Source organism: Cheilinus undulatus, linkage group 11 (assembly GCF_018320785.1).
Source record: "Cheilinus undulatus linkage group 11, ASM1832078v1, whole genome shotgun sequence".
Lineage (NCBI taxonomy): Eukaryota > Metazoa > Chordata > Actinopteri > Labriformes > Labridae > Cheilinus > Cheilinus undulatus.
Genome location: NC_054875.1, coordinates 35,276,160 through 35,304,086, shown reverse-complemented (window position 1 = coordinate 35,304,086; position 27,927 = coordinate 35,276,160). Strand labels below are relative to the sequence as shown.

General features: G+C 38.2%; 1 protein-coding gene across 4 annotated transcripts; it reads right to left on the bottom strand.

The window, feature by feature from the left end:
- Positions 1-6,034: 6,034 nt before the first annotated feature.
- LOC121517380 (6-phosphofructo-2-kinase/fructose-2,6-bisphosphatase 2-like) lies at positions 6,035-25,418 on the bottom strand. 4 transcript variants are annotated; one of them, XM_041799082.1, is made up of 17 exons: positions 25,307-25,418; positions 24,091-24,264; positions 22,454-22,579; positions 21,935-22,031; positions 21,656-21,722; positions 20,372-20,446; positions 20,224-20,280; positions 19,987-20,111; positions 17,367-17,574; positions 16,930-17,076; positions 16,735-16,839; positions 16,460-16,589; positions 12,952-13,014; positions 12,793-12,857; positions 9,473-9,673; positions 7,275-7,341; positions 6,035-7,198 (listed from the first exon to the last, which is right to left on the bottom strand). In XM_041799082.1, the coding sequence occupies exons 2-16, from the start codon at positions 24,179-24,181 to the stop codon at positions 7,288-7,290; spliced, it is 1,611 nt and encodes a 536-aa protein (XP_041655016.1). In that variant the 5' UTR covers positions 24,182-24,264; positions 25,307-25,418; the 3' UTR covers positions 6,035-7,198; positions 7,275-7,287. The 4 variants fall into 4 exon arrangements, with proteins under 4 accessions (XP_041655016.1, XP_041655018.1, XP_041655020.1 ...); XM_041799084.1 differs by having other exon boundaries at positions 6,035-6,205; XM_041799086.1 differs by lacking the exon at positions 9,473-9,673.
- Between the last annotated feature and the right edge of the window lie 2,509 nt (positions 25,419-27,927).

Genomic DNA, 27,927 nt, shown 5'->3' with positions numbered 1-27,927 from the left:
AGACTGACTTGGGACCAGCTTATGTTGACACCCTTCCACTGAACAGGCACGAACAAACCACACTCAAACATTACACACAAACAGACACGTTCTCAGTGTTTGTGTGAATAAACAGTACATTGCATGTTTGATCTGCTGAATGATAATGATTTGCTGACTTATGTAGCTTTTATTTGTTATGGTCTCTTCTTTGTTGTTTATGAATGTCTGTATTTATGTATGTGTATATGGATGAAGGCCTGATTACTGCCAGACCTGTTGAATTTAGAAATCACTAAAACAGAATAAAATAGAATGCTGCCATCAAAGAAGTTCAAGAACAGATGAGAAACAAAGTCACTGATATCAATCAGTCTGGAAAGGGTTGCAAAAGGCTTTGGGACTCCAGCGAACCACAATGAGAGCCATTATCCATAAATGGAGAAAACTTGAAACGGGGGCGGACCTTCCCAGGAGTGGGCAGCCTACCAGAATTTCTCCAAGAGCGCATCAACGTCTCATCCAGGATAGAGCTGGGCAATTAATCGAAAATTAGATCAAATCGCAATATTGCCTGCTGCACTTTTCAAATCGTAGAAGGTGCAATATTATTCAAAACACTTTTTGCTGCAGAGATGTTATGCGTTACATAATCATGCAGTCATTCAAGTGCCATTGTTTCTGAATAGTCGACAAAAAATAAAATTTTCTTCATTTTTGTGCTATTTTCTTATTAAAATTGAGAATGACATAAAACAATCACTCCCTTCAATACAACAATTCATATCCAGTTTGCTATACGAGTCAAAATCAGCACAGTAAGGTATTTTTTCCAAATTGATTAGCCCTTCTTAAGTCTTTAGTTGCTTAATTGCTTGTGTTTTTGGAAAATACATAAGATGAGGAACTTAAGAAATAATTGCATTTCAAACCGCAGTTGCAATATTAGGGGGGGAAAAAAAATCGCAATTTGATTATATTCCCAAATTGTTAAGCCCTAATGCTGCTTCAGGACTTGGACCACTTGCCACAATTGATGGAACCATGAGTTCTGCTCTCTACCAGAAAATCCTGAAGGAGAATGTCCAACCATCAGTTTGTGACCTCAAGCTCAAGCGCTCTTGGATTATACAGCAGGACAATGATCTGAAACACACCAGCAAATCCACCTCTGAATGGCTTTAAAAAAAATGAAGGATTTGGAATGGACTCGTCAAAGTCTGGGCTTAAGTCCAATTAAGATGATGTGGCATGACCCTAAACAAGCCATTCATGCTTGAACACCCCCCAGTATGGCTGAATTAAAACAAAGAGGAGTGTGACAACATTCGTCCATTGCCAGTTATCACATATGCTTGGTTGCAGTTGTTGCTGCCAAGGCCGGCACAACCAGTTAACAGGTTGAGGGGCGATTAATTTTCACACAGGGCTAGGTAGGTTTGGTTGCTTTTTCCCCTTAATACATTAAATAATCATTTAAAAATGGCATTTTGTATTTACCCAGGTTAACTTTGTCTGACATATGTGCAAACAATAAAAAAATCAAGAAGGGGGCAAATTCTTTTCACAGCACTGTATGTCTGTACATGTGACAAACAAATTATATCAACTGTGCATGAAACAAATCCTCATGTAAAACTCATCAGCTTTATGGTTTTCCCTGGATTTTATCTGCCAGTGTAAATGTTCTCAGAATACATTTTTATGCTATTTCTTCCTCATGGTTCTTGTTATACCTTTTTGTTTTTACTGTATGAGGCTCTTGACCCAATTGTACAGTTTTCAGGCAGTTTATATCTGGCTATTTTTAATCCACAAAGCAAACATTTTCCTGTGGAGTCACAGCCAACTTTAGTCTGCACGTTTCTGACTCACCATGACTGTGATTACGCACATGAGCGTTGCTGGGGAACTTACATCCAAATACTAGAATTTACTCAATATCACAGTTTAAAAATAACATACTCCATTTGAGCTTGAGTATTAACTTTTGCACTGGCAACTAATATCTGAAAATTTGGTAAATAATTCAGAGTAATTTATCATGTATGCTACAGTTGTATTTTAAAGAGAAGCTACTCTATGGTGCCTGTAAATATAAATCTGTGCAGTACGTAATACCAATATACCTTTTTTCAAGTCTTTTGGTCAGGATCATCTAAAGAGTCATTCTATTATTGAGAGATTCTACCTTCTGATTTTTTTTCTTTATAAAAACAAAACAAATCCATAATATTCCTTAAAAATAGGCCACGTGAGTATTTAGCCAGTTTGTTTGCCTAAAAAAGATTTTAACCACCAGTGTCTGTTGAGTCATGACTATACAGAATTAGAAGCATGTAGTAGTCATACGGACAATAGTTTCTTGGGAAAAAAAAGTGTAGTGTGGTCATAAAGCTGCACAAACAGGAAAAAGAAAAATACATACACTACATGGAAAAAAGTATTTGGTTATGTGACCATTACAACAACAGGGACTGTCGGTGGGAATGACGTATTCAAATGCATGAACTTTAAAATGGAGTCAGACTGCTTTTGCAGATTTAACAGCCTCCACTCTTCTTGGAAGAGGTTTTCTGTGGGAGTTTGTTACCACTTATTCTGTAGAGCATTCATGAGGTCGGGCACTGCTGAGATAAGGGGGCTAGCCCAAACCCTGAAAACATCTCCTTTTCTTGCAATAAAAGAGCTGCTTTTACCATATTAATGAAGTAATTTCTCAAGATCTCTGGAAAACTGGCTAAAATTTACACGTTATCATGGGGAAAGGAGGTTGTAAAACATGAGTTTTGTCCTGTTGCTTGTTCCTGTCATATATTCTGGTCTAACCAAGATCTTAAGTGCAAAATTTTTATTTATTTATTTAAATGTGCACTGTTGAAAATTTTTGGGAATTTGGGTTGTGATTCGTCATCAAAGATATAGGTGGGTCCTGAGACTAGCACAGTTGAGAATCACTGCTTTACATCACTCCATGACGGACTTGACGATGCAAGGCTTGCATGCAGCCGAATACTTTTCTCCATAAAGTGTACCTCACTGTCTGCCCAGCCTCAATTTAGCCTCCCTGTGGGTTTCAGCTGCTATAAAAATGGTGTAAATGCTTCTGTGTTTCATCTAAAAATTAAACTAAATTTCATCTATAGGCCTCATTGAGACCCAAACCTGAAAGTCAATTTGTATAAACCCCTAGTTATCTAAAAGTAATCCTTAATAGTTTTGTACAGTAACAAACCCATTTAAATTAATCATATTCTTTTAGTTGCCTGTGATGTTGTTTATCACTGATGAGCATAAAAGTCAACACAAGCTTTTTTTGGTATCTGAATCTGCTCATTCAAGGATCCTTCCAGACGTCAAAGCAACTTTGCAGATAAATGCTTTGAAATAAGACAGACTATCTGACCCTTTTCCTGCTTGGCCTCCCAGATGACTGCAACTTTTATCAGTAAACAAAGTAAGATTAGTTTAAACAGCCAGGGAGGAAAGGAAAACAACCATGACTCCACAAAACTTTAAAAGGACAGATTATGGAGTGCTACTGGCCTGGTGGTTGTGCCCCTGCATACATACATGCAGAGGCTGGGTACGAATCTAGACTGTGGCTCCTTTCCTGTGTCATTCCCCGCTCTCTCCACTGTCCTGTCTAAATGAAGGCAAACAAATATATTTACAGAGGGACAGATAACATCCAGAAGCTAAGAGTAACTCAGTGATGATACGTGTATCAGGACTGTTATTAATATTTGGGAGCATTTTATCATCAGTTCAAACAGAACGGACTGTTTAGTAATAACTGGAGATGAGAGAATGACTGTCTTATCCCTTTTGGAGAAAATGAAATAAACACTAAAAGTCAGATATTAGGTGAAATATGCAGAGATTTCATGTTTTTTTCTGTTTTTGTGTCTTGTTTTGTGTCTCGGGCGACATGACATTGAGCATCAGGAGGGATACTCCCAATGAGCTCACAGGCGTTTTTCCACTAGAAAGAAAACACTTATTTCTGAGATCACTGGTCGTAAATCTAAAGGAAAACCCTCAAACAGTTGAGTCATCCTCATTTAATGAAACATACAGCACAAGGAGTTAAAGCTTTCAAAGAACTCCACATTTTTACCAATCTTTAAACACACATCAAAAATGTTTTTGCATTTTATGCACATGCCAAAACATTTTACATAACGTACCAGTACAGCTCAGCCGTCCTTCAAAACAAAGGCACTTTAACATCTGATTTGTTAATTCCTGATACAAAAATCAAAACCACATGGATTGATGCTATCCACTAATATGATGGTAGTCCTTTACATGCAATGTTTACCTGCTTTTTAATGCTTGAGCACCTTGTGATTAAATATTTGCATCAGTCATGAGTTCAAATGTGTCCAGCTTTTACAGCTGAGCGTATTAGGTCAGTGTTTTCCACAGGAATCTGAGTTTTATTTTTTAATGAGAAATCCAGAACCAAGTGACAAACTGTTTCCTGATAACTGTTTAAAAGTAGGAAGAAAAACCCTGAAAAAACTGCCATCGAATAAAAATTGTGAATAAAAAAAAAAAAATCAAAACTGTTATCCATTTTTTAAAAATAACTATCATTTTCCAACACTAATTAATAAAAAAAAATCAGATTTCATCCTGTTAATTTTGTGTTCTGAACAAAGAAGCACGATCAAAGACTGGAACACTGGGACTGTAGCATTCTTTTTTCCAATACGTAGTCTGAAATCATGAGATCCCTAATGTCTGTTGGCGGTGATGAACTGGGAAATAGCCATTAGGAATGAATGGGATCGGAGGAAAGTTAGACCTGTAAAGCTCTAAAAGGATCTCTACACTGCAATTATCAGAAAATTTCTACATACTTCTAATACAATCCTACACTTTTTTAAAAAAGTGATCTTTACCACAGTTTAACCTATTTACCTGACATGGAGATCATCAACATCACAAATACTTAGTCCTTCAGGTATCCTAGCTTCTGGCATCATCTCACCAGATGAAGGGAGATGAGTCTAGCTGAGCCCCTGTGACATATTAAAAAAAAAATCATTTTTTCACAAACTTGCTTTCGATTGAAACCATCAACTGAATAAACCTGAGTGACTGAGTGATGATGAGCCGTTCATGAACAAGTCTGTGCTACAAAATAGCTCTTTTACATTAGCCAGGGTAGCTAGCGCCTGTTTGAGTACCAGTTTTCTTTCCCACATCCTTTGTGGGAATCCACATTTAAAAAGTTAAACTGGTACAAATGAAGAGGTGTTTGGGATCCAGACAACCAGCTCCACTTTGCTGAGCCAAATGATCTGGATCTCTCAAAAGAGACAGATTTCCTGTCACAACGAGCGAGACTGGAGGTTGGTGAGATGAACATCAGCTGAGGAAATACATTAGATCAGAGCTTAATTTGTTTAACCATGACAAAAGTGAACCAAACCAGACCACTTTGTGGAATCGGACCATGAAAGAGTGTTGTGTGACACCACCCATCCAGGCTTAGACAGAGGCTTTTCTAATTCCTGCCTGCTGCCGTTACTCTGTGAGTTTTTTAACCTTTTGCCAGGTGTTTCACTGCTTTTGAGACACAGACGTAGTGTAAGAAATAAGAATGTTATTATTTTCACACTTTGAATGCTTGGCAAAGTCATGAACAGCTCCAATTCAGCTTTTTTTTGGTAGCATTTCTCTATGTAGAAATCACTTTTTGCCCCCCAAGGGGAGTTTTCCGCTGCTACGTGACGTCATGCAGAGTACCTATATGTGTGACCCACTGCATGTGTTGGGAAAAATAATGCTACATCACTAGTGTTCTGTTCTTTTATCTTCCTTTTTTATCAGGACACAAAAAACATTAGATCAAAAACAATTAACATTAATTTCTTTCTGGAAAAAGGGAACTAAAAAAATGTGGTGGTGGTGGGGTATTATACATATTATGCAAAATACATTTGTTCAGGCTTTTCTAGCAGAAATATATGCCCCTGGCCTGTCCACAGTCCCCCCAAGAATCAGAACAATCCATTCCCTCCCCCCACCTCTTCCTCCACCTTTCAGAAAATGTGTGCTGAAACAAGCTGTTCTCAGATTTTCCCCTAATAATGTCATGTGGGGAGTTAGCCTGGCCCCCTCCTTGGCCCTCCTCACTTGGAAGAAAGTTCCACCCTCCTCTCCTGGAGGAGATCTTCCTCTCAGGTAAGATCAGGAGAGTCATATCCATTTCCTGAGAGAGGTAGGGTCAGAGTCAGCTCATTAACATTTAAAGCTACAGACACAGAAACCACTCATTCCGAACAGGGCTGAAGCAGAGCGGTTTTTAAAAATGCAAAAAACCCATACTGGTTTTTTTTTTAGCAACAAACTTCACAGTCGTGTTTTGGGGCCCTCTGAGACCGATATAAACTTGTCTTGAAGGGATAAAATATGTGACTTTTATTATGAATTACCTGAATAAGCCATGGACAGGTTTGCTTTTGCACGTTTTTTCTTGTCAGTAACTAGAAATCAGCTTGTTTCTTGATTTTGAATTTCTCATTTCAAATCAAAAACCCCATTGGCAGACAAAACACTGACCGTATTAAAGCTGTTAATTAGGCATAATATGGAGGAAGGCTTCAGTAAATAATAAAATAAAAATCATCATTGTGAACAGTAGCTGTTGCACTTTTAAAGCTAGACAAAACTCTTCATCACTTTTTAAAGCTTGTGTCTGTATGCTGAAGACCAATTGCAAATCCCTACATTTAAAATAAAGTCGTAGAATAAAATCAAGACAATATAAGTAAGCAAGTTACACAACAGAGGATGGATTTTTACCAGGGAATGTTTAAATAAGTAACTTAAAAAGGAAAACTAAGGCTGTGCTTGGATTGCTTCAAGGCAGTAGTTTTCAATGAGGTATAAAATTCAAAATCAACACATCTAATACAGCATAATTCACTGCAGGTTTCAGTAGGACGAGTGTGCTACAGACTAATGGATGGCTCTTCTCTTTATTAAAGGTCTAACAGTAGCTTTCTAGATGATCTCAGCCTGACTTTAAGGCTGCTGTGCAAAGTCATTGAGTTGTGCAAACTCAAGTTAACAGCACAAAAACCAGTGTGATATCTTAGATGTGGTACACTGATATGAGGTGTAATACAGTGGTTAATAATGTGATGATTGGGATTTAAATGCTGGTCTTCACATCTTGCAATGTGTCAACATGGAGAGCATCCTGGAATAAATAAGCAGAACATATGAGTAAGATATTTAGTGTGGAAGAACAGATGCCAGATAAGTATGAAAAATACCTTTTTTGCCTCTTTAACTGTGAACACAGTCGCCTGTGTCTACTGCGCTGAAACCGTTCACAGAGTCCTGCAGGATGGAGAGAGGAAGGGAGGGAAAGTAGACGGCATTAACGAAAACATCGGACCAAAAGAGGAATGGGAAGTTTGTTTGGACTGGCACTGACTGAACTCAAGCTAATACTAAAATCTGAGATCACCAAGCAGAGTGAAGCACACCCTGTCAGTTTTCCCTCCAGACTTTGAAGTACATTGAATTTAATAATGGTCACTTTGTGGGCAAACACATAGGCTACATAACATTGGAAAAAAGCTATGAGATTTATGTCCTGTGTCAAAGAGGCTTGTGAAGGGCTCATTTGTTTGTTTCAAACACTTACATAACAAAAATGGAAAACATGAAACAACACTGATGAGGCTTTTGTAAGTTGATGACAGCTGAACCAACAAATAATCAAATGTGTGATATAAGATAATTCCCCTCCAGACGGCTGATCAGATTTCTCTTCTTTATTTTCAGGTTACTTGCCTTAATTCTTCCTAAGTTTTCCTGTTTTTTATTCTTGGAGTGCATCCCTTTGTTTAATATTTCCCTGATATCCTTATTTTCATCACTACATTTTGCAGTTTTTCGTATGATTTAAAAATAGTTAATTGGTTTGCATTTGTTTGTAGCCTTTCAGTGGAAAAAAGTCTGCAGACACAACTTTGCAAACATGGAACTCAGTGGAAGCAGGACGACTGTTTTTACTCATTCATTTTTCACCACTTGTTCAAACCTCTCCCTTCTTTCATTCTTTTTATCTTCCTGCTCTTGTGATCAGCTCATTATGGGCGTTCACTCTCCTAAACTCCTCAGATTCTGCCACATCCTCATTTGACCATGCACCTATCATCTTTTAAATCTTTCGTCCTCTCTTCCCCAATCAGTCTGTTGTTTCAGTGTGAATGCTGCAACCCTCCTTCACCCCAGCTACCTCCATTCACTTCATCAGCATCTAATCCAGATCCTCATGGATCTTCTGTTCATCTCATCCTGTATTTATTCATTTGGAGTGGTGGGGGTTGTGTCAGCATGTAGGGTTACCAAAATAAAGCACCAAAATCTGTGTTGTAATTTGGTACCAGTTTTCAATACTCATCCCTACTTCAAGTGGGTGTATTATAGCTGTTTGCTACAATGACGCTTGAAGTGAAGCAATGAAGCTCCACCACTTTGAGGGTTTTCATATTGACTGAAAGAAGTGTGGTGTAAACATTGCCTGTTACTCAATCAATCTTTATTTGTATGGCACCAATTTGTAACCACTTTAAAGACACCGTGCTCTCTGCTGTATTATTTATAAAGAAAGACTCAACGTTAATCCACCATGTGCTCAGTACTAAGCAACACTTAGTAAAGTTACAATTGCAAGAAAAAAACTTCCCTTTAGCGGGCTGAAACCTCAAGCAGAACCAGACTCATGCTGAACAGCCATCTGCTGAAACTGTGTTGGGGTTGTAGAGGGAAGAGGAAAATGCAGAAAGAGGGAAAAGGGAGATGCAAAAAAGAGAAGAGGGAGATGCAGAAAGCAAGAAAATGAGCAAAGCAAAAACAATGAGTTTAAGATGGATCTATTTCCATCATGGCCATAAATCCATCTTAAACTCATTGTTTAGGTTATGGCTAGAATGTCAGTAATAATGGTAACAATATAAGAAGAATGTGCAGTAAAAGCCATGAATGATAGGGGGCTGTATGATAAAATACTAGCATTAGCAGCTTGGATGATGATGAAATGAAGAAGACTGATGTTGGTAAGAATAGCAGTTGAAGTTGAGCTGCTCTTGGATCCACTTCAACATTTTTAATATTGGTAAAAAAATGTAAAACTGATGTTGGCAGTTGTAAACGGGGGGTCTACAGCAGCAGGTCATTGATGTCCAAAATAATAGCCAAAGTGCGGGTGGTATTTCCACAAACAACTATATAAACTGACCGTTGTAATATTAGCATAAGCAATAATAATGGCAATGAAAACGGGGGAAGGAATTACAGCAATTCAAGTTGATTAGTTCTTGAATTCACTTTAAAATGAAAGAAAGAATAGATAATAGATGTAAGGTAAAACCATTACCATTGTCATACAAGCAACTTCCTGTCTAATGTCTGTACTTTTCCTCGTCAGACATCATTAAATGTTTATTACTTCAGCACTAACCTCACTTTGCAGCAGCTCTGCCCCCTCAAATGCCTCAGAGCATTGCATGCTGGGTAAATTTGGAGCCTGGGATGTACGACCCTGCTGAGGGTTTCCTGCGCTGTACAGACGGGGCCGTTTAACCTGGTCCTGGCTAGACAGCGGCGTGAAGCTGTTCCGTCTGTGAAAACCTGGTGGCATGTTGTCTGCTCGGACGTTTTTCTGGTGAGTGAGGAGCAGACAAACAAGGTGGACTGATATAAGTGTTCTCTGTAAGGCATATTTATTTACTTCTTCTTCTATAGGACTCTAGAAACCCTTGAGCTCTGTTCAAGTAAAAGTAAAATGGAGCAAATGCTGAGGAAAAACAGAACGAAATTAGAAGTCATTGTTATGTTGTTCTAAGCAGACAGGATATTTCTCACCTCATTAAACAAGAGCGTTCCAAGTGAATGTGTTTATATGTTAACGCCCACCTGTCTACACTGTTAATTTCAATCCTCGCCACTAATCTGCACAAGGGGACAGAGGAGGAGCTGTCTGAGGAGGAAATACAGAGAAAGGGTTTACCGACATTAATACACATTAAGATAATGACTCAAGATGCCTGCCCCCCCCCCGTCCTTCCGAGCATTTAGAAATCATTCAGATGGGTGATTTAGTTGTGTACCCTTTAGCCATTTTAGTTTTGTTGAAAGTTTTATGATTGTTTCCAGAAGCAGAAGAAGGCATTCTGTGTATCGTTATTCAAATCAGTTCAAAGTTTTTATTTGTTTTCTGCTGGCGTTTTGAAAAACCTTATATCTCAAAAATCACCACTCTTTTGGAATTAAAAAACCTTGTATTTTTCCAATTAATCCAACATTGAATGATAACATTAAGCATCTTTTTAACACTTTTCACTGCTTTAAAACTTGTTAAAAAAACACCAACAGATGTAAAGGGTTGTCCTTAGCACTGATTTATGAAAAAAAAACATTAAAATAATGGGATACAAGGTTTTGGCCTGATGCTGGTTGTTTTGGATGTTTACGTAGATTTTTTAAAATTCAAATTAAAGGCATAACTTTGTTTCGCACTCAATTTTTTTTTCATTTCGTGATTCTTAAGTTTAAATCTCCAGCTGTTTCAGATAGTAACCATCTTATTTTATTTCTTGATCTTGATCTTATTTGATGGAGCTACCAGATTATGTCAAGATTCTAGGGGGCTTGCATGTGTCTATTTTGAAAGGACAGATGAAAAAATTGGAAATTTGTAGAGAGAGAGACTGAGGAATTATATGCAGAAAAGGAGCCACAGATGAACCTGGATCGGCCATTCAGAGCATTGGTTCTCAACTGGTGGGTCAGGACCCAAAAATTGGATAAAAGTCATTTTCAAGGGTCCCTGAGTTATGCCTGAAAAAACATGTGTGACAAACTTCCATGAAGTGCTTTTATTTTGAAAGGTATGTCTTCACCTCTTTTTTACTACATCTTTTGTACCATTGTAGGAGCAAACTGACCCTTTTTTTTCAGTTGTTTATGATTGAAATGTGGAAGAAAATTAGGGCAAGACTTGTCAAAGAGGAGGTGACGGCTCCTGACACGAGACCAGTTGAGAACTAGTGGTTTTAAGGACTACAGCTTCTGCGCATGGGGTGCACACACAAAACCCAAAGACCAATGTGAAACCTGACAGTCTTCTATAGCCCACCAAAGCCTTCATTACACAAGACTCAAAGTACCAGATATACCTCCATATTTCCATGACTAAACAACTGTAGTAAAAACATTTAGTTTTAAGAGAAATTAATGTTATTAAGAAAGCGTCTATGGAGTCATAAAGTTAGTATTTTGTATTGAGCTACAACTGCAAAGTTACCTGTTTTCCAAATGTTCATCTCTTCAGTCGTAGTATGTGGCCCTGCAACTTTTTTCCTACTAATGTCATCGTCTCTGAGAGTCTTGTGATTTAAAAATGAGGAACATGGTTGAATATTCTAAATTTAAATTAATCTGAGAAAAAGCTCTGAAGCACAACTATGGATTGTAACACCAGCCCTTTTACAGAAATGTAATTCAGTAGCAGCCAAACTGTGACACTGGTTTCATCAGACAAAATAAATAATAAACATGTAAGTTAAATCTTCCTGTGTGCTTTGATAGCTCTGGCAATTTAAAAAATATAATGCAAACATGCAATTAAGTATTTTATGACCATTTTAAACAAGATTTAGCTTCTTTAATCATGTTTTCATTAACTGGGAATGACCTCTCATGGCCCACGTACAGTACCTCCCACACTTTAGAAAACAATGCACTAAGCTCCCAGTGCTCCAGAAGCTGTAATTTAATAACTTTGTGAAGTCTTGCTCCAGCTTGTCTGATAACCTTGTTTTGACAGGACTCAGTGAAAAAAAACACTTAAAGGTGTTGGCAAGGGCAAATATGTAACATTTTAGCAGAGCCAGCCCAGTTTTCACCCTGTTTCTACTCTTAATAATTGACTTATATAGCCTAATCTAATGGACGACTAATGGACAGCTTGTACGGGCGTCTACTCACTGAAGCCCTGAGCCAATCCCATTCTACTACGACCTCTCTCGATCCAATCATCCTGCTGCTGTCATATTTTTAAATCTGTTCTCCTCTACTCCAGAGTCGGTCTGTTGCTGAGTGCAACCGCTGCAACCCGCCTCCCCCCCAGCTTCCTCCATCACATCTAATCCGTGTCCACGTTGAGCTCCTCCATGTATCCTACATCCCTTTATCGCTACTTTTAAGTCATCTCATCTTATCCTACTCTTTCCATCACCACCGCCAGTGTCTGGTACCCATAAGGGGGTATCCTATCCTGATACTGGCCTTATTACTTCTTCAAGTTCATAAAGACATCACGATGGAGTCTATTCGCCAAAGACATCTTACATTTTCAAACATTTCATAACCTGTAAAATGCGCACAATTTCTCACACTGCACCTTTAACACACTTTTATGTGTTAGGTTGGAACCATTCAGTTGTCCTGTGGCTCAGTGTGGTTGAACTTCTTTTGTTTTTCACTTCAGCTCTGGGATTTTTGTATATCTGTATTTTGCTGTTGTCTTGATGTCTGCTGCAGATCCAATTTCCGTTGAGACAATAATAAAGTTGCAGTTGATGGTGAAACTTCTGTCTTTCTGTTAGTATCTATGTTTGACTATGTAAATTATTCTAATATCCAAGTCTATCTCTGCAAGTACACAGAGCTCAATGTTATATATTAGATTAAAACAGCCCTGGTCACAGCACTTTGGAGTACATGGTCTGTACTAAATTGGGTGGACAGAAATTTCCCAACATGTTTGGCAGAACTCACAATTGGTCTGTCTCTGTGAGTGTTGACAGCCTCCACCTTCAGGTCAAACATGTCTACTTTACAGCCTGGAGGAGGGAGACAGGATGATAAACATCAAAACACAACAAAAAAAAGAGAAAAAGATGCTTTGTGAAAAAGTATGACAGTGAAAAGACTCACCATAAGCCACAGGGGTGAGTTTTAGGACAGCGTGCAGGGGGCACTTCAAGTAAGGCAGATCATCTGTGACAAAGCAAAGAAATCTTCAGACTTTCTGGGTTAAGGTTTATTCATCCAGTCATGTTTGTTTCCTCCTGAATGACTGTGGATTTTTCTCCAAGGCTCATGCTGTTTTCTTGTATACTGCATGTAGTTGTGGACTTTAGTGTTACATGTGTAATGGGTGGATGCAGTGGGACAAAATGCCAGTCAGAGCTGCGCCTACACTGGCTGGTTTGGCTGTGGTTAAAGCTTTGAACAGCAGTGACCACTTCCTCTGCTGCCTGACAAAACTCTGTCTGCCCAAACCTAATTATGGATTTGTTTTTGAGCCATATTTTCCCCTCTAACCACCCACATATTAATCATTTTTACACTTCATCATTTATACCATACATTCAAATATTTACTTCAAGTACATGAACATTTCATGTACCCATGAAGGCCTAAAAGTTTCCTTTTTTGATTTTTATAAACAAAAACAATGGTTCAGTTTAGAGAGGGCTTCAGAACTCCACTCAGGACAAATTAAATTATGTTGTTGTTTACACTCCAGCATTCAACTTCTGCAAAATCTAAGTGGGCAAAATCACTGCTAGACTTTTTTGTGGCTTCCCACAGAGGGTTCTACTGTTCGCTTCTGTTGACCTTTGAAATTTAAAATAGTCTGAAAACACCATCAACCAAGAGGTACAGAATCCTCTCTCTTGAGCTTCATTTATTTTTCATGTATTTTGGGGCATTTGCCTTCATTCAGAAAGGACAGAAGAGTTGGTATCTACCCACTTTGAAGACTATCCTCCATATAAGGTGCACAGCCTAAATGCTAGGCCATCTGCGCCCCTTTCTACAGGCTTTATTGTGATGACTGATGTTTTATCACTGATATCCTCTTAATTTAATGGTTGAAACTTCTTAGACTCATAACAGCCCACAATAACAGCTACTGTTCTGTTTTGAGCATTGTGGATCACTTGGTTGATTACCGTCTTGTAGGTCAGGGGTTTGATCCCAGCTCCTGCAGTCACACGTCCTTGGGCAAAACGCTGAACCTCAAATTGCTGTGTCAGTGGTGTGTGAGTGTGTATGAAAAGCTCAGTGTGTCCTGTGGTGTAAAAATGTTTGGAGTGGTCAGACGACTAGAGAGGTGCTGTACAAGTTCACGTCCATTTACCATTTTAAAACAAATCATATTTCACTTAACAGAGACACTTTGAAGTCTAATAATCCTATTTTTCTGTTCACATGTGGCCACTGTGCAAATGTCAAAAAGTCTGGAAGTTTTGTGGAACCCACTTGAGATAATATAAGGTGCATCGTGTAATATTTAGCCTGGTAGCATTTAGCAGAACAAACTTGGTAAATATGGAATATAATTCTCATCAGTAGGCCTATAGAAATAAGTGTTAATCACATGAATATATTCTTAATTACCTTATAATACGCATTTACCGATATGTAGGGAGGGTGACCTCAATGGACTCTACAATCTTGGATTTTTAACGCCTTGCATGTTGAACAGCTAAACATTTTTTTAACTCCACCGTTTGCCACAGTTACTACCAGAAGTGAGCATCCCATTCAAGGATATAAAGTTTAAATGTTTTACACACTTCACCTTTAACTCAGTTTTGCTTATCGTGTGGCATTCTCTGGCAGTTTTGAAGGACATAGTTAGTGACACCGCTGATCACTATAAACCCTGCTATCACTATAAATTAATTCTGCAGTCTTTCTCCCAAAACAAACTACACAGTAGATACAGAAAATCTTACACTCAATTTAATACTTCTTGAAGCCTCTACACCCTCTCAATGTATTTTAATACCTGATTGGATTTTCAATTTCTAACCAGTTTGTTGGTGACAGTCATGTGCATGTTTTGTGCAGAGATGTTCAGATAAAAAGCCCCAGCGTCAGCTCCAACAGCTTCTCCTCCAACCACTACTCAGAAAACTTGCATTTACCTATCATTTGCATGCACACATCACTCAATCACATAGTCAACTTGCTAGTTAGGGATACAGCCAAGCTTTATGGATGCACTGACGGCTCAACAGGCCATAACATAAACAAGAGTGCAGACTGACGTCAGATCTGGAGGACTTCCATCAGAACCTCACTGAAAATAACTACAAATTTAAACCCTATCGTATTGCATTGAAGACTTTCTAATACTTTTTAAACAGCTTCGTTTCTGTCAAACTGATTTATCAACTTTTAATACTTTCTTATATTTAAGACCCTGATAATGATCGCTCCTTTAACCACTTGCAGCACTTGATACATTCCCTTTCGTCAAAGATTCTGTCTTTTGTAAATTTCTTTTGCAACTGGTAAAGGATTCTGCTTGTAAACGTTTCTCCACACTCATTAAAACTACAACAGTAACTTACTGAACAAGGACATAGCAAATTTAAATTTTAGAAAAATAAAAAACGTTTACAAGATGCAAAACACTTTGTTTTGTGATGTAAAAATGTCCTGATTTTTTGTGCCCACATTTTGTAAATTTGTGCTGCAGTGCCCAGACACTGTAGCACCACAATCATCATGTACTGAAACATACAGCAGCTCTTCAAAGGAATTGTGTTTACTGAAAATTAATGATTTGCTGCCCTCTTGTGGTTCAATAAAATTCTGTCAAATTATTTCTAAACATGAAGAAATGTTAACTTTCGTTCTCTCATAATATTCAGACTATTTGATGCCATCCTTCTGCTGTCAGACAGTTTTCATCCTTATTCTGGCAACTATACAGATGTGAATCTCAACTGCATTGAAAGTAATGTTTTGTACCCACAGACCTGGAATAAACCTCCATCTTTATATTTAAAAGCTCTACTTTAAATATACTTTGTAACTATGTACCTGCACTTTTGATTGTAAGTGAATTTACTCAGTTATTTTACTGAATGTTAATTTCTTACTGCTGTGTCTTTTTAACTAGCTCTGTGCCTGTGTTCTGTGCAAAAATAAAAAATTGAAGATTGTGCACGAGTCCCAAATCACAAGTCCGAGTCGAGTCTCAAGTCTTTAGCACACAATTCCAAGTCAAGTCTTAAGTCACTGATGTGTGCTACTTAAGTGCGACTCAAGTCCAAGTCGCGGACTTGAGTCCCCATCTCTGCCTCAGTGTATGACAGGTGATTTACACATAAGGCTGCCTTGTCTTGCAGTCAGAGATATTACTCCTGTGAAGTGTTGTTTTTTGTCCAAACTGGTTTTTACAGAAGAGTGGAGCTTACTCAGGCTCGGTAAACCAAGTGGATGATTCTGGCTACGATAACAAGCAACATACCTAAAGCTCTTTCCAAACATTTCCTGTGAGTTAAGAATATACGAACTTAAATCAACCAAGTTTTATCTGCAAAAAGCACCACATCTTACATTTTGTAGGAGCCTGCTGCTGTTGTTCTTCTGTATGAGTAAACTGTGATATGCACTGTGTATCTGTTGTGTATGTAACCTGCACTCTTGTCCAGGAAATACGCAAGTAGACAGCGCATAACAGCCTGATGGCAGATAACCAGGACATTTCCCTGTCGCTCTAGCTCCATGATGACTGGCTCCAACCGCTGAACCAGGTCCTGGTAGGACTAAAAAAAGAGAAGAGGATATGCATGTTTTTTTCATTATTGCTTTTGGAAAACATAAGAACAGTTTATAATCAGTTTGCACAAATTGTCAGAGTGAAAATGATGATTAAATCTGATGCACTTGAGTGGAAGAAAGAAGCCTTACCTCTCCTCCAGGGTAGCGGTAGTGGTACTTGTCCTGGTCCCTCATGGCAAATTCCTCAGGGTAAATTTCTTCAATCTGCTTATAGGTCATCTCTTCACACACTCCCTGAAACATAACGTAAAAACACTGTCAGATTCATCCTCACCGTGCAAACACACCATATTTGTAGCATCTGTGATGTACAAGATGACATACAGCATCTATTTCATTGAGGATCTTCCACTGCTCGTACGGGACTCCCAGCTCCTCTGCTGTCTGGATGGTTCGTCTCAGCTGGCTCGTCCAAACTTTGAGGTCTGACAGACGGTGCTCCACCACGAAACCCTTCAGAGCTGCTGCAAACTGACGATGAACATATTGTCAAGTCAAACTGCAGATTTTTGGCCAAATAGCTTTGAACCGATGTGAGAAATGAATATATATATCAGTGATAAATATTTGGATTTACTCCAAAAAATATAAGAAACAAAATTCATGGAATATGTTTAAGGCTGATTGCATCAGTGGTGATGACCAGGTGTGAGTAATTAGAGAGGGTTCTGTATGTTTGTATTTAATGTGAATTTAAAAAAAAAACAATGGAAATGTTAAAATATCTATAAATGTGAGCGCTGAATGATTTCGTAGAGCACCTGTTTCCCTCTCTCAGAGAGTTCAGAGTCTCCTCCGATGCGAGCCTCTATATTGTGATGGCTCTCCCCGTGCCGACAGAGGTAGATGGAGTGGGAGTGGACGTGGATGTTCATGAGGTAGTACACGATCTTACTCTGGATGTAGTCCTGAACCCTGTTGACCAAGAAACGACGGCCCACATTGATGACCTGGATGAAGGACAGATTCCTGTGTGAACAGAAAACAAAACACAATCCGGAATAGTAAGAATCATACAAAAACAAGTCGAGACCTTCAACAGTGACTAAAGGATAGAAAAGGGTTATCTTGTACCTTAAGTGTAGTCTAAATATCCTGTTATTTGTCTCTGATGTAATTCAGAGTATCATAGACAAATAACGATTTGTCCATTCACTAAAGATTCCAGATAAGTATGTGAATCTTTTCTGGCAGGGTTTCTTGAAAATAACGTACACATGTAATATGGTTTACGGCAAATCAACAGTTGAAAAAGAAATCAAAAATGTCCTCATTGGTTATGGGACCATATGACACCACATCCCTGGGTATAATTAAAAACAATGGCAGCCCACATGTCAATCTATTTTTTTAAATTTTCCAAAATGTATAATAGTATTAGCTGAAATCCAGTAGCAGGTAGAAAACCACAGTTTGCAGGATGTCAGCGACTCTGGCACTGCAGTGGAGGGGGACAGCAAGGGGGGAAGGGATGTGGATGACACTGAGGACAACCTGCCAGTCAAAGAGAGAACCTGTGAGCAGAAGGCTAGAGTTAAATGCCCTAGGGCAAGGGACAGGAAAGAGTTGGAGGCAGTAAATAGTGACCTAGTATGTTAGTAGAGTAGATAGGGGTTATTATACACGCATATGGCAGTGATCATCAACTGGCGGCCTGGGGGCCACATCTGGACCCCAGAACGTTATCAAATTCAGAACATGTGCAGAGGAAAAACATATGTTGTGGTGCTTTTTTCTTTTTTTTTTAAATAAACTCCTTACAGCTATTAAAACAACTCCAAATAACTACTGAGATTAAAAAAATCTTATCAAGAATGACTTAATGTTCCATCCAATTTTCAGAAATCCACCTGTCAGCCCTTACTAGTAAATATGATGGATGTTAGACACGTACAGTGCTTAACAAATTTATTAGACCACCCTAATCCTAACCAAAGTAAGGTTTATGCCACAGCTGCTCTAAATTAACAGCAATGGTAATTACCAAAATCATTTTTTATGTTTCTGCAATGGTTAATACACCAATATGTAGAAGCTCTTTAACCAAAATGATATTTTTAATGCTAAAATATTATTATTATTGTTATCCATGAATTTTCAAATTTACTGAATTACAAAAAAACTGAAAAAATAGTTAAGCGCATCATTATTTCTTGATTAATATGTCAAATTATAGTTATCTACTTGCATTCCCGAACAGAAAAATGAGTTTTAGTGGTTGAATGTTATGCTTGATTAATTTCTGATTTCTCAGAGAAGCCCAGTGAGCCGGCTCAAATTTGGGTGAATTCAGTTTGAAATCCCTCATTCCTGTTCAAAATGGTAAAACATGGAGAGCTCACTGAAAATGAAAGAGTCCGCATTAAAGCACTTCATGATGCTGTATGGTCTCTGAGACAAATATGACAGGTGGTCTAATAAATTTGTTAAGCACTGTATATCAGTCCATTCTTGAGAAAAACTGCCCTTTTCTGGGGTAACTTTTGGTTTCAGGCATTTTGGGAGTGCATTTTTCCTGCTTGGGTTTTCCACTTATAACAACATAGCATATTAGCATCAAACCCAGCATCAGACTAAATGACAGTCACAGAATTATTGAGCTAAAATTCCTCAATCGCCCCCTTGTGGCCGGCTGCGATATAGGGACTGATCTCACTGTTAGAGCCTGAAAACGACGTACATTCAAAAGAAAATGAAATATTTAAACAAAGATTTGTTAATTAGACCATTTCAAAAATGAATTTAGTTATTTGAAAGTTTGGCCCCCAAAGTGCCTGCATAGGAGAAAACTGGCCCTTGTACAAATGTAGCAGATCACCCCAGACATATGGTGTAGAAAGATGTGAAGTTCATGACAGAAAAAGGGTTGAGAGAGTGCAGCCAGTTAAATCAAGATGACAGAAAGAGATACACAGATTAGTAAAGGAGATGAGACAGTAAAGGAAGCAGTAGAGGAAGGCTATAGCAGAGGAGAGAGGGACGTTTCCTACAGAGGAATGATCCTGAACTTTGAGAAACTGCAAATATGTCTTAAGATGAATGTTTTCTTTTCATTTTTGTCATCTGTTCGACTGAATCTGTACATTTTCCTTAAATTTCCAATACTTTAGCCCACAAGGTTGATTAAGACTTTTTTTTTTTTTAAACAAATACCAGGTCAAAAAGTTCATACTCATTCATAGGAGACAATAACAATCAGTACAATTTCTGAGCTTCTGTTACCCCCTGCTGGACAGTTTCTGCAAGTACAAGTTCCAGTCTCTACAAAGAATCTACAAGGACAAAGTTAAATGAGGCTGATATCCCCTTCTGTTCCACTGTTTAAGTGTTTAAAAGTGTTGAAACAGTTAACTTCTAGTCGCCTGAAAAACAGTCCCTTACTTGTCATGGTCATCTGGATCTAAAGGTTGGTATGTCACTTTATAGCACTCTATTCTCTTCAGAAAATCCTCCATCACACTTTCTCTGTCCCGCTCAGGATAATCTGGGCTCGACACCTTCACGTCCTGAAGGAAAAACAAATTTAAAGAGATTGTAACTAGGGTGTTCACCAGTTGTGGAGCTAAACAGTGCTCTTATTAAGCTTAAAGGTTAAAAAAAAAAGAGAGATAAAATTACCAGGATATTTGTGGCAATAACATCTGGATCATCACATATTGATTCCACAAAAAACACCTAAGAGAAGACATTCATATTAGAAATGCATTGTTCACATGACAAATGACATATCTGAGCTGAACTACTGAAGCATAAATATATCACTGACCTTGTATGCATTATCTTTGGCAAAATTAAGGATGAGTTCCCTCCTCTCTCTGGTGGTGTTTGTGGCATCAAAAACCTGACAGATGACACGGGAAACACACATCAAATCTAGTGAAGATGAGTGGCAATTCAGAGTAAATACAGCTTAAAACGTATTCATACGTTCAGGTAAAATGCATCACACTACACAAAATAATCTAATAATTCAAACACAATAAAATAGAAACATCCAGGATTTATTCAGCACCTACTTGTGCTAGTTAAAGATCGATCCACTGACCTGCTTATCAGTGAAGGAAACAAACACCTGCTGTGGAGAGGAATCAGCCCCATGTTTTTTGAATGAACAAGGTGGGTATTTAATCAAGTATTTCCACTCATTTTAAATATACAGTATGAAGCAAAAAGTCAAGCTTTCTGTCATCAAAGGGAGTTTGTTTATGCTTACTGGCAGGGATGTAACACTCCATAGGGTGGAGTCATATGAATTAATTATTAACTTGTTCAAATAAAGACAAGCTGGCCAGTATGAGCTCAGAGCCTCAGTTTGAATGACACAAATATGTACTGAGGCAAAATTCTTCCCACAGCAATCATTAGTTCAGTCTACTACCAAGTGGTGCCACCATCTTTCTCCCAACATTTCCTCTCTCTCATCAGCTGTCCTCACTAATACAGGGAAAGCCCAAGAACTGCTTCAGAGCCCATTAAAATGTTGTGCTTATAAAATAATTCTCACAATGTTACAGCTTTTGCTTTGCTTATTTTACAATCATACTTTTGACCTTTTGTCTTTACTTAATAAGACAGCTAAAGAGAGATTGGAAATATGAGAAAGTGAGTGTGGAAAACAAGTGATCTAAATGGTTGCTGATGGTGATTTAAACCAGCAACCAGTGCAATTAGCAATGTGCCCTCTGAGGGTTCCACCAACTGAGCTAAAGTAGCACTCAAGATAGCTTTTTTAAGGCTCAAGCAAACAACAAACAAGATCTGAGCTTCAAAAGTAAAGTCTGCTCTGCTTCTTTACATTTTTGGTGATTACTAGTCCAATGTACCGTCTGAAAAAAAATGTAAACCAATGCATAGCAATATCTTATTTCAAGCTGCTGTGTCTAAACAGAGACTTCCTCACTTCTTTTGTGCACATAATAAACCTCTGTGAGATAACATTTGCTTGTGCATACATCTTGCTGCATTGCCTGATTTTGTACAGTATCGGGAATTTCTTTTGTAATAAAATCTTGTAATAATCACGAAAAGCTGAGTTCTTTTCTGCTCTTACAGCAATCTGGCCTCCCTCGTCACTAAGGTAGGCCTTGACATCCTGCAGTGCCACCAGAGCACACTGTCTGTGAAAACAGATAAGAAAATCAATTAAAAATCAAAGCATTTGGCTATTTAATGTGTCCTCAAGAAAAAAAAACGTGCTGTGGTTTTGCAGCCATATTTGTTAATCAAAAAAGACATTTGCATGGCTAGCTTACATGGAAAGACCGCAGATGTTTGAGGTTATACAGAATGATAATGTTGGGCAGGATTCCTATCAAGGGGAAATACTCACTTTCTTATTTCCATGGCTTCTTTATTGTCATGTCTGAAGAACTCGTAAGACTTGTATGACTTCACTGCTTCTCTCCTATAAACTCCAAGGTTAAACACTATAGAGGAGACAGGCAGAGAGACATGTAAAGGCAGTGATAAAGGTTGCTGTATGCCCTTTCAGTGCAGTGACCTACATCTGACTCTGCAAAACCAGTTCTTCTGGCTCTGCGTTCCATTCAGGTGAGACTGTGAGCGCACAACTACAAACAAAGCCTATAAACCAGGGCGCTGATGTAAATACAACAATTTTAACACAGCGTAGCCTTAGGCAAAGCAAATTATCAGCATGCAGTGGGGCCTGTTGTAATCCTAATTATTCACACTCACATTTCCATCCTGCAAATATCAAAACAGATTCATTTTTCCACCACTTACTGTACATAGGGCTCACAGAGGCACTATATCTAACCTTGACCTGCCTTTTTTCTATCTTCTTCTGATATTCAGATCAATTTTAACGAAGTGCTTCTGCACTAACCTTTAGTTGGCACTCCGATCCAGTTGAGGTAGCGGGTCAGCTTCTTGGACATGTAGGTTTTCCCCCTAGCAGGCAATCCAATCATCACTATGACTGTTGGAGAATTGGTCATGTAGGAGGCCCATGCTATAGTGCACACACAAAAAACATGCAACAAAACAAAAACACACAATTGGAGATGTTAGAAAGCATGCAGAGTCATGTTATGACAAATTGTTTTTCTCTCTTCTCTGGTGCTTCCTATGTACAAATGTGTACCTCTCATCTCTTTGCTGATGTTCTGTACATGTGTAGGCTGTGTTTTATGACAATAAGTCTCATCCTTCTATCTTTTAAAGGTCAAAGTTATCACTCATTTTAAATACTGCTGTGGAAAATGTAAGACGGCTCTCTTCAGCATGTCTCATTTGATGCCTATCCTGCAAAAGCAGTTATTAACCTTAAAAATGACAAACTAGAAATAGTCCTGTTGCTGGTGATTTTATTTGCTTCTTTAGGTCATATGAAGGCTTCAGTGTTAATTCAGCTAGCTACCTTAAAACTCCTCAGAGGAGCTCAAAAAGCTTTTAAAGTCCCATGCATATGAAAGGGCAGATGTGCAGACTAATGGCAGCAATGAGATAAAGGGTTGTGTAATAATCCATTATCATCTCTTAGCAGTTTATACACCAGCTGGCTAAAGTTTAATGAAACATTTCTGTCATACTGTTCTCATCTCTAGACTTCTGGTTAATATTTCTCAGGGTCCTGCCCCTCATCAACCCAGCTCACTTATCAACTTTCGCCATGTTAACAGGGACATGAAATGGAAAATACCATGACAGAATTTCTTCCAGTTTTTCAGAGTCGGTGAAAGACAAAGCTCAGCTCTATACACAAAACAACCAGGCAGGACTAAACTTGAGCGCAGATTCTTTGAGCAGATGCCTGCATGTTTGAGACCCAGCAGGAAAGGATCGCTTTGTGTTCAGGACATCTTTTGATGAAGTGAGATTAAGATCAATCTCTGTCCCTTATTTAAAATTCTTGAAATTCCAACTCTGCAGTTTCAGTGATGCTTTTATAAGCCTGGTGTTGACCTCTATGCTGGTAAGGGGTTTGTTGTTGTACCTGCCTTGGCAAATAATGTTAAGATTAGTGAACATGACTACTCATCAATTTTACAGCATGTGCATCAAATACATTTATCAAACTTAAAAATCTTAACACTTCAGCATTCTAAATTCTATGAAGAAGCCAGCAATCAATGAGGATAAATGCATGAAAAATATAAAAAGTGAAATATATTAAACTAATAATTGATCCAAATAATAATAATAATAATAAAAATAAATTAACTGGTTTGAGGTAGTGGTGATGTTCTCTTGTGGCCAAAATAAAGCAGCAAACACAAACATTTACTGCACACGACAAAACTAACAGTCAGCTAGCGGTTAGCTATGATTTAAAATTAGTGTCTGCAAACTATGTATGCACATCAGACTTGTGGTGTGAATTGAGTTAATAGTTTCGCATAAAGTTCTTTAACTTTAATAAACAATGGTCCCATAAAGATGAAAAGGCATTAGTATCTATCAAGGCAGGTTTGAGCATCAGACTGTAAGTCAGAGTGTTAAACTGATAGACAAGCCACTCACAGCACTTCTTCTCATTGACCCTGAGGTCAGTCCTTTTGGCCTCTAAGGAGCCCTCAGCAGGAGCTGCAGGCTTATGAGATCTGGCGGCCATGACTGGTCTGATCTGCTGTCCTGTCTCAGCTGGTCTGGTGGTGATGAACTCTGGTGTTACTGATAAGATAAGGTCAGATCTCTCTGTTGGGAAAAAAAGGATAATGCTGTATCATATCAAATAATCAGCAACAATAAAGCAGCAAACACCAACTGTAATTACTTTCCAATATGAAGGGATTATGATATCCTCAGGTGCCAAAGACAAACGGTGAATACAGAGATCCATAGAGGGTACTGGCAGAGACAATCTCCATGAGAATTAAAGGTATCAAAATATTTAAGAACCCCAGGATATATTTAATCATTATTACATTCCATTGATGATACCCTATTAGACTTACTGTCAAATATTTGTTGAGGACAAATTCTCAAACGTGACAAATTGCTTGTTGACCTGTTTTTCCTCAGTAACCAACAGTTATAGGTAAATAATCCAAGATCAATTAGAAGCATATTTTGTTACTCTGTTTAAAATTTCAGGAACTAGAAGGGAGTTTCCAACAGCCCGAGCTGACCTATTCATAGCATGTTTAAGGATTGTTTTGTCTTTTTGCCTGGACACGCAAAATATTCAGCTTAGTATGCCAGATGACTCCACACTGCATACTTATACTGCAAGCTGCACCAAGAGAAAGAAGACATTTTAACAGTCAACCTCGGGCAATTCCTCCCAGTTATTGTTAGCCGTAACATATGAAAGCCGTCAGACTTGTTTACATTAATTGTGCCATAAGTCTGTTAGTTTAAGTCCCTTAACCCACTTCTGAAGTCCAAATATAACCTCTTCCTGCCCTTCACAATTAGCGGTATGATGAGTGATACATGCACAGGTTAAACGCCACAGCCTAGCAGGTAAAGTATGATGATGTCAAATGTGCCGAAGTAGAAAGTAAGTTCAAGAGTTTTGCCATTCTATCATATAAAGTACGCCACCGAAGCAGTTGTAGTTTTACTGTCACATCCTGTAAAATAATGTCAGCAGACCTGCCCCCCGGTGTACATTAACACTCCTTTCTTGGCCTGCAAAGTTCCTAACTTCTGCTTTTACAGGAAAAGGCGTCGTCTAGAGACACAAAATACGTTAAGAAAAATGTGTTATAAAAACTCAGCAAAATAAACCCACCACAATTCTGCAGGTGTATGATATTATTCGTTATTTTCCTTTGTTACGATGCTGGCATCAGTTGGCTCCTACCGCCTGGGGAGACTCCGTTTTCTTCTTCTCTGGTGTTCAAGGCCCGCCTCCTCGAGCGTTAAAAATTCGTGTCTACAGCTTCCGGTTTTGCATTCCAAATTAAAATACTTTAAGAACATCAGTTGTTTCTCAATTTTCTGTTTGGGGACTGTAAATCTTATTCTTTACTTAATGGTCATCCATCATACAAACTTGGGAATTATTTCTACTGATGAATCAACGCACAATATCCTTGTGATTAGAAGTTAGCAGAGGTCTATGTCCATGGAAATTCAGTAACACAAAGACCGATTAATTGAGAATTTAAAGATGTATTTTTAATCTTTTTATTCAAGCAATCACCCTTGTATGAAAAATCCTAAAGTATATTTATGCCCATCATTCTCAGATTAATGTTAATTCTGCATTCTAGATTAGAGGCCTGGCACATTTTAACCTTGGATTTTTTTTCTGTCATAATTTATGTTTGATATTCTTATTGATTGCTGCTGACTTCACACTACCCATATATTCTTTTTTCTGAGAAAAGTCTCTTTCAAGCTAATAGTTGCCCATATTAAAAGTAAAAATGTTTTGATTTTTAATAAAGTGTTACCTCCTTCCCGGTCAAATTAACGCACCTGCTCAAGATTTTCCTCGTAAATCCTACAGAGGGCGCCACGGTCATCGGCTGTGACGTATGAAGACGCTCTTGAAGGCGTCCAATCCTACAGTCTAAAGTTCCTTAAAGGAGAACGCCACCAAATCTAGAGAGGTGTGCCTACAAAGTCAGGCAAGTGATCATTTTTCAGTCTTATTCATTTAAGGCATTCATAAAGTTGTAATTTGCATGTAGATATAATACTTTTATCTATTTCTTCTCGTATTAAGCACTGCATTGAGTCACTTCCGTTTGCTGGTACAATGTCACATCTTCACCCCTACCAAAGTAGCACTAACTGACTCACTGCTGCCCTTTTGTTGAGTCAGTACTATGACTGTTTATTTGCCACCTCAAGAGGGTCATGGAATTGTAATACATAACTTGTGTTTAAAAGAAAAACTCAAAAATTGACAGCACTGTTTCTTTGACAACAGGTAAATCCCACATTTACAGTGCTTATACAAATTATTCACCCCCTTGAATTTTTACCCTTTTATTGATTTCATAAATCAGTTATGCTGATTGCATGAATATTCACTCCCATTAAAGTGACTAACTGTATTCAACAGAACTCCAACCAATTGGTGCTACTAATCCAACAATTAGTGTATTGGGAATCACCTTAGTGCAGTGAATGTGTCTCAAGTGATTAAAGACACCTGTGTCTGGAAGGTCCAGCCATGGTTAATCAGTATTCCAGGCTACCATTACACCATGAGGACAAGAGAACACCCCAAGCAACTAAGAGGAAAGGTTTTTGAAAAGTGTAAGTCAGGGGATGGATCTCAGCAGCTGAGATGAGTGAGATCTGCCTAACAACTGTTGCCTGGATTCTTCACTAGTCAAAGCTTTATTAGAGAGTGGCATGTTGGAGAAAACTCATTAAATCTGGACTAGAGTTTGCCAAAAGGCATGTGGGAGGTTCCATTGTCAAGTAGAAGAAAATTCCTTGGTCTACTTTGACCAAAATAGGGTTTTTTGGTCACCAGACAAGACGCTATGTTTAGCTGACACCAAACACACCATCCCCACTGTGAAGCACAAAGGTAGCAGCATCATGCTGTGGGGATACTCCTGAGAAAAAATAATGGTCTTTGTGTAATTGTTGGACATTCCATGCGAAACCATGAATATAAAAAAATTATGTGGCAACCTCAAACTGGTGAAAACATACACATATGGTTAGGGGGCTTTATTTGGGTCTGTAGTACTGGTATCTATTTCCATTAGGCTACAAAGGCATGAAGATGTTCTTTTTTAATAAAGTAATTTCATGCACTGAAATGTTGAAGCTGGACAACAAGGCCTCCTGAAACCCATAGCAAATGTTCTAGAGTAACATCCAGTAGCCAAAGGTTGTAGCATTATAATCTCTTGTTACAGACAGTTGTTATGACCACATACTAATATGGGCAGGTAAACATTTTTAACTGATCTTTGATTTATTTTAACTTATAAAACAATTGAAACAATGCAGCACAAAAAAGAACAGAAAGGGTCACAAAGAGGGATTCTCTGGACACTACTGTCCTACTCCAGATCCAGTGACAAATCAATAGGGTTGAGGTAAATTGTTTTTAACATATATTAAAGGAAAAAAAGCATACATGCATTGCAAAATTGAGTGGCATTCCCCTTTTAATTCTACAGCTTATTTCATACAGAAAATATGCCACATAACTTGTTGCAATCACAATAATTTATTCTCTTAAAAGAAACTAGCCTCACAGTGTCTAACTATTACACCATAACATTAAACAACCCTTCGTCAGTAAGATATGTGCTTATTTTGTTATGTTCTTCAGTAAAAGATATTCTGGATCTACATGTTTGTTTTTTTGCTCATTATTCTAGCTGGACCTCTGAGAGGACAGTAGATATGCAGCCAGACAGAGATGACTATGCT

What these genes read in the sequence shown, in the direction of transcription:
- LOC121517380 (XM_041799082.1), bottom strand. Translation starts at nt 24,181, where the DNA reads ATGGCCGCCAGATCTCATAAGCCTGCAGCTCCTGCTGAGGGCTCCTTA. An exon ending in TCCTCAATGAAATAGATGCT is followed by an intron (nt 16,840 to 16,929) that starts GTATGTCATCTT and finishes GTTATGTTTCAG; the next exon opens with GGAGTGTGTGAAGAGATGAC. An exon ending in ACTCACCCCTGTGGCTTATG is followed by an intron (nt 12,858 to 12,951) that starts GTGAGTCTTTTC and finishes TCCCTCCTCCAG; the next exon opens with GCTGTAAAGTAGACATGTTT.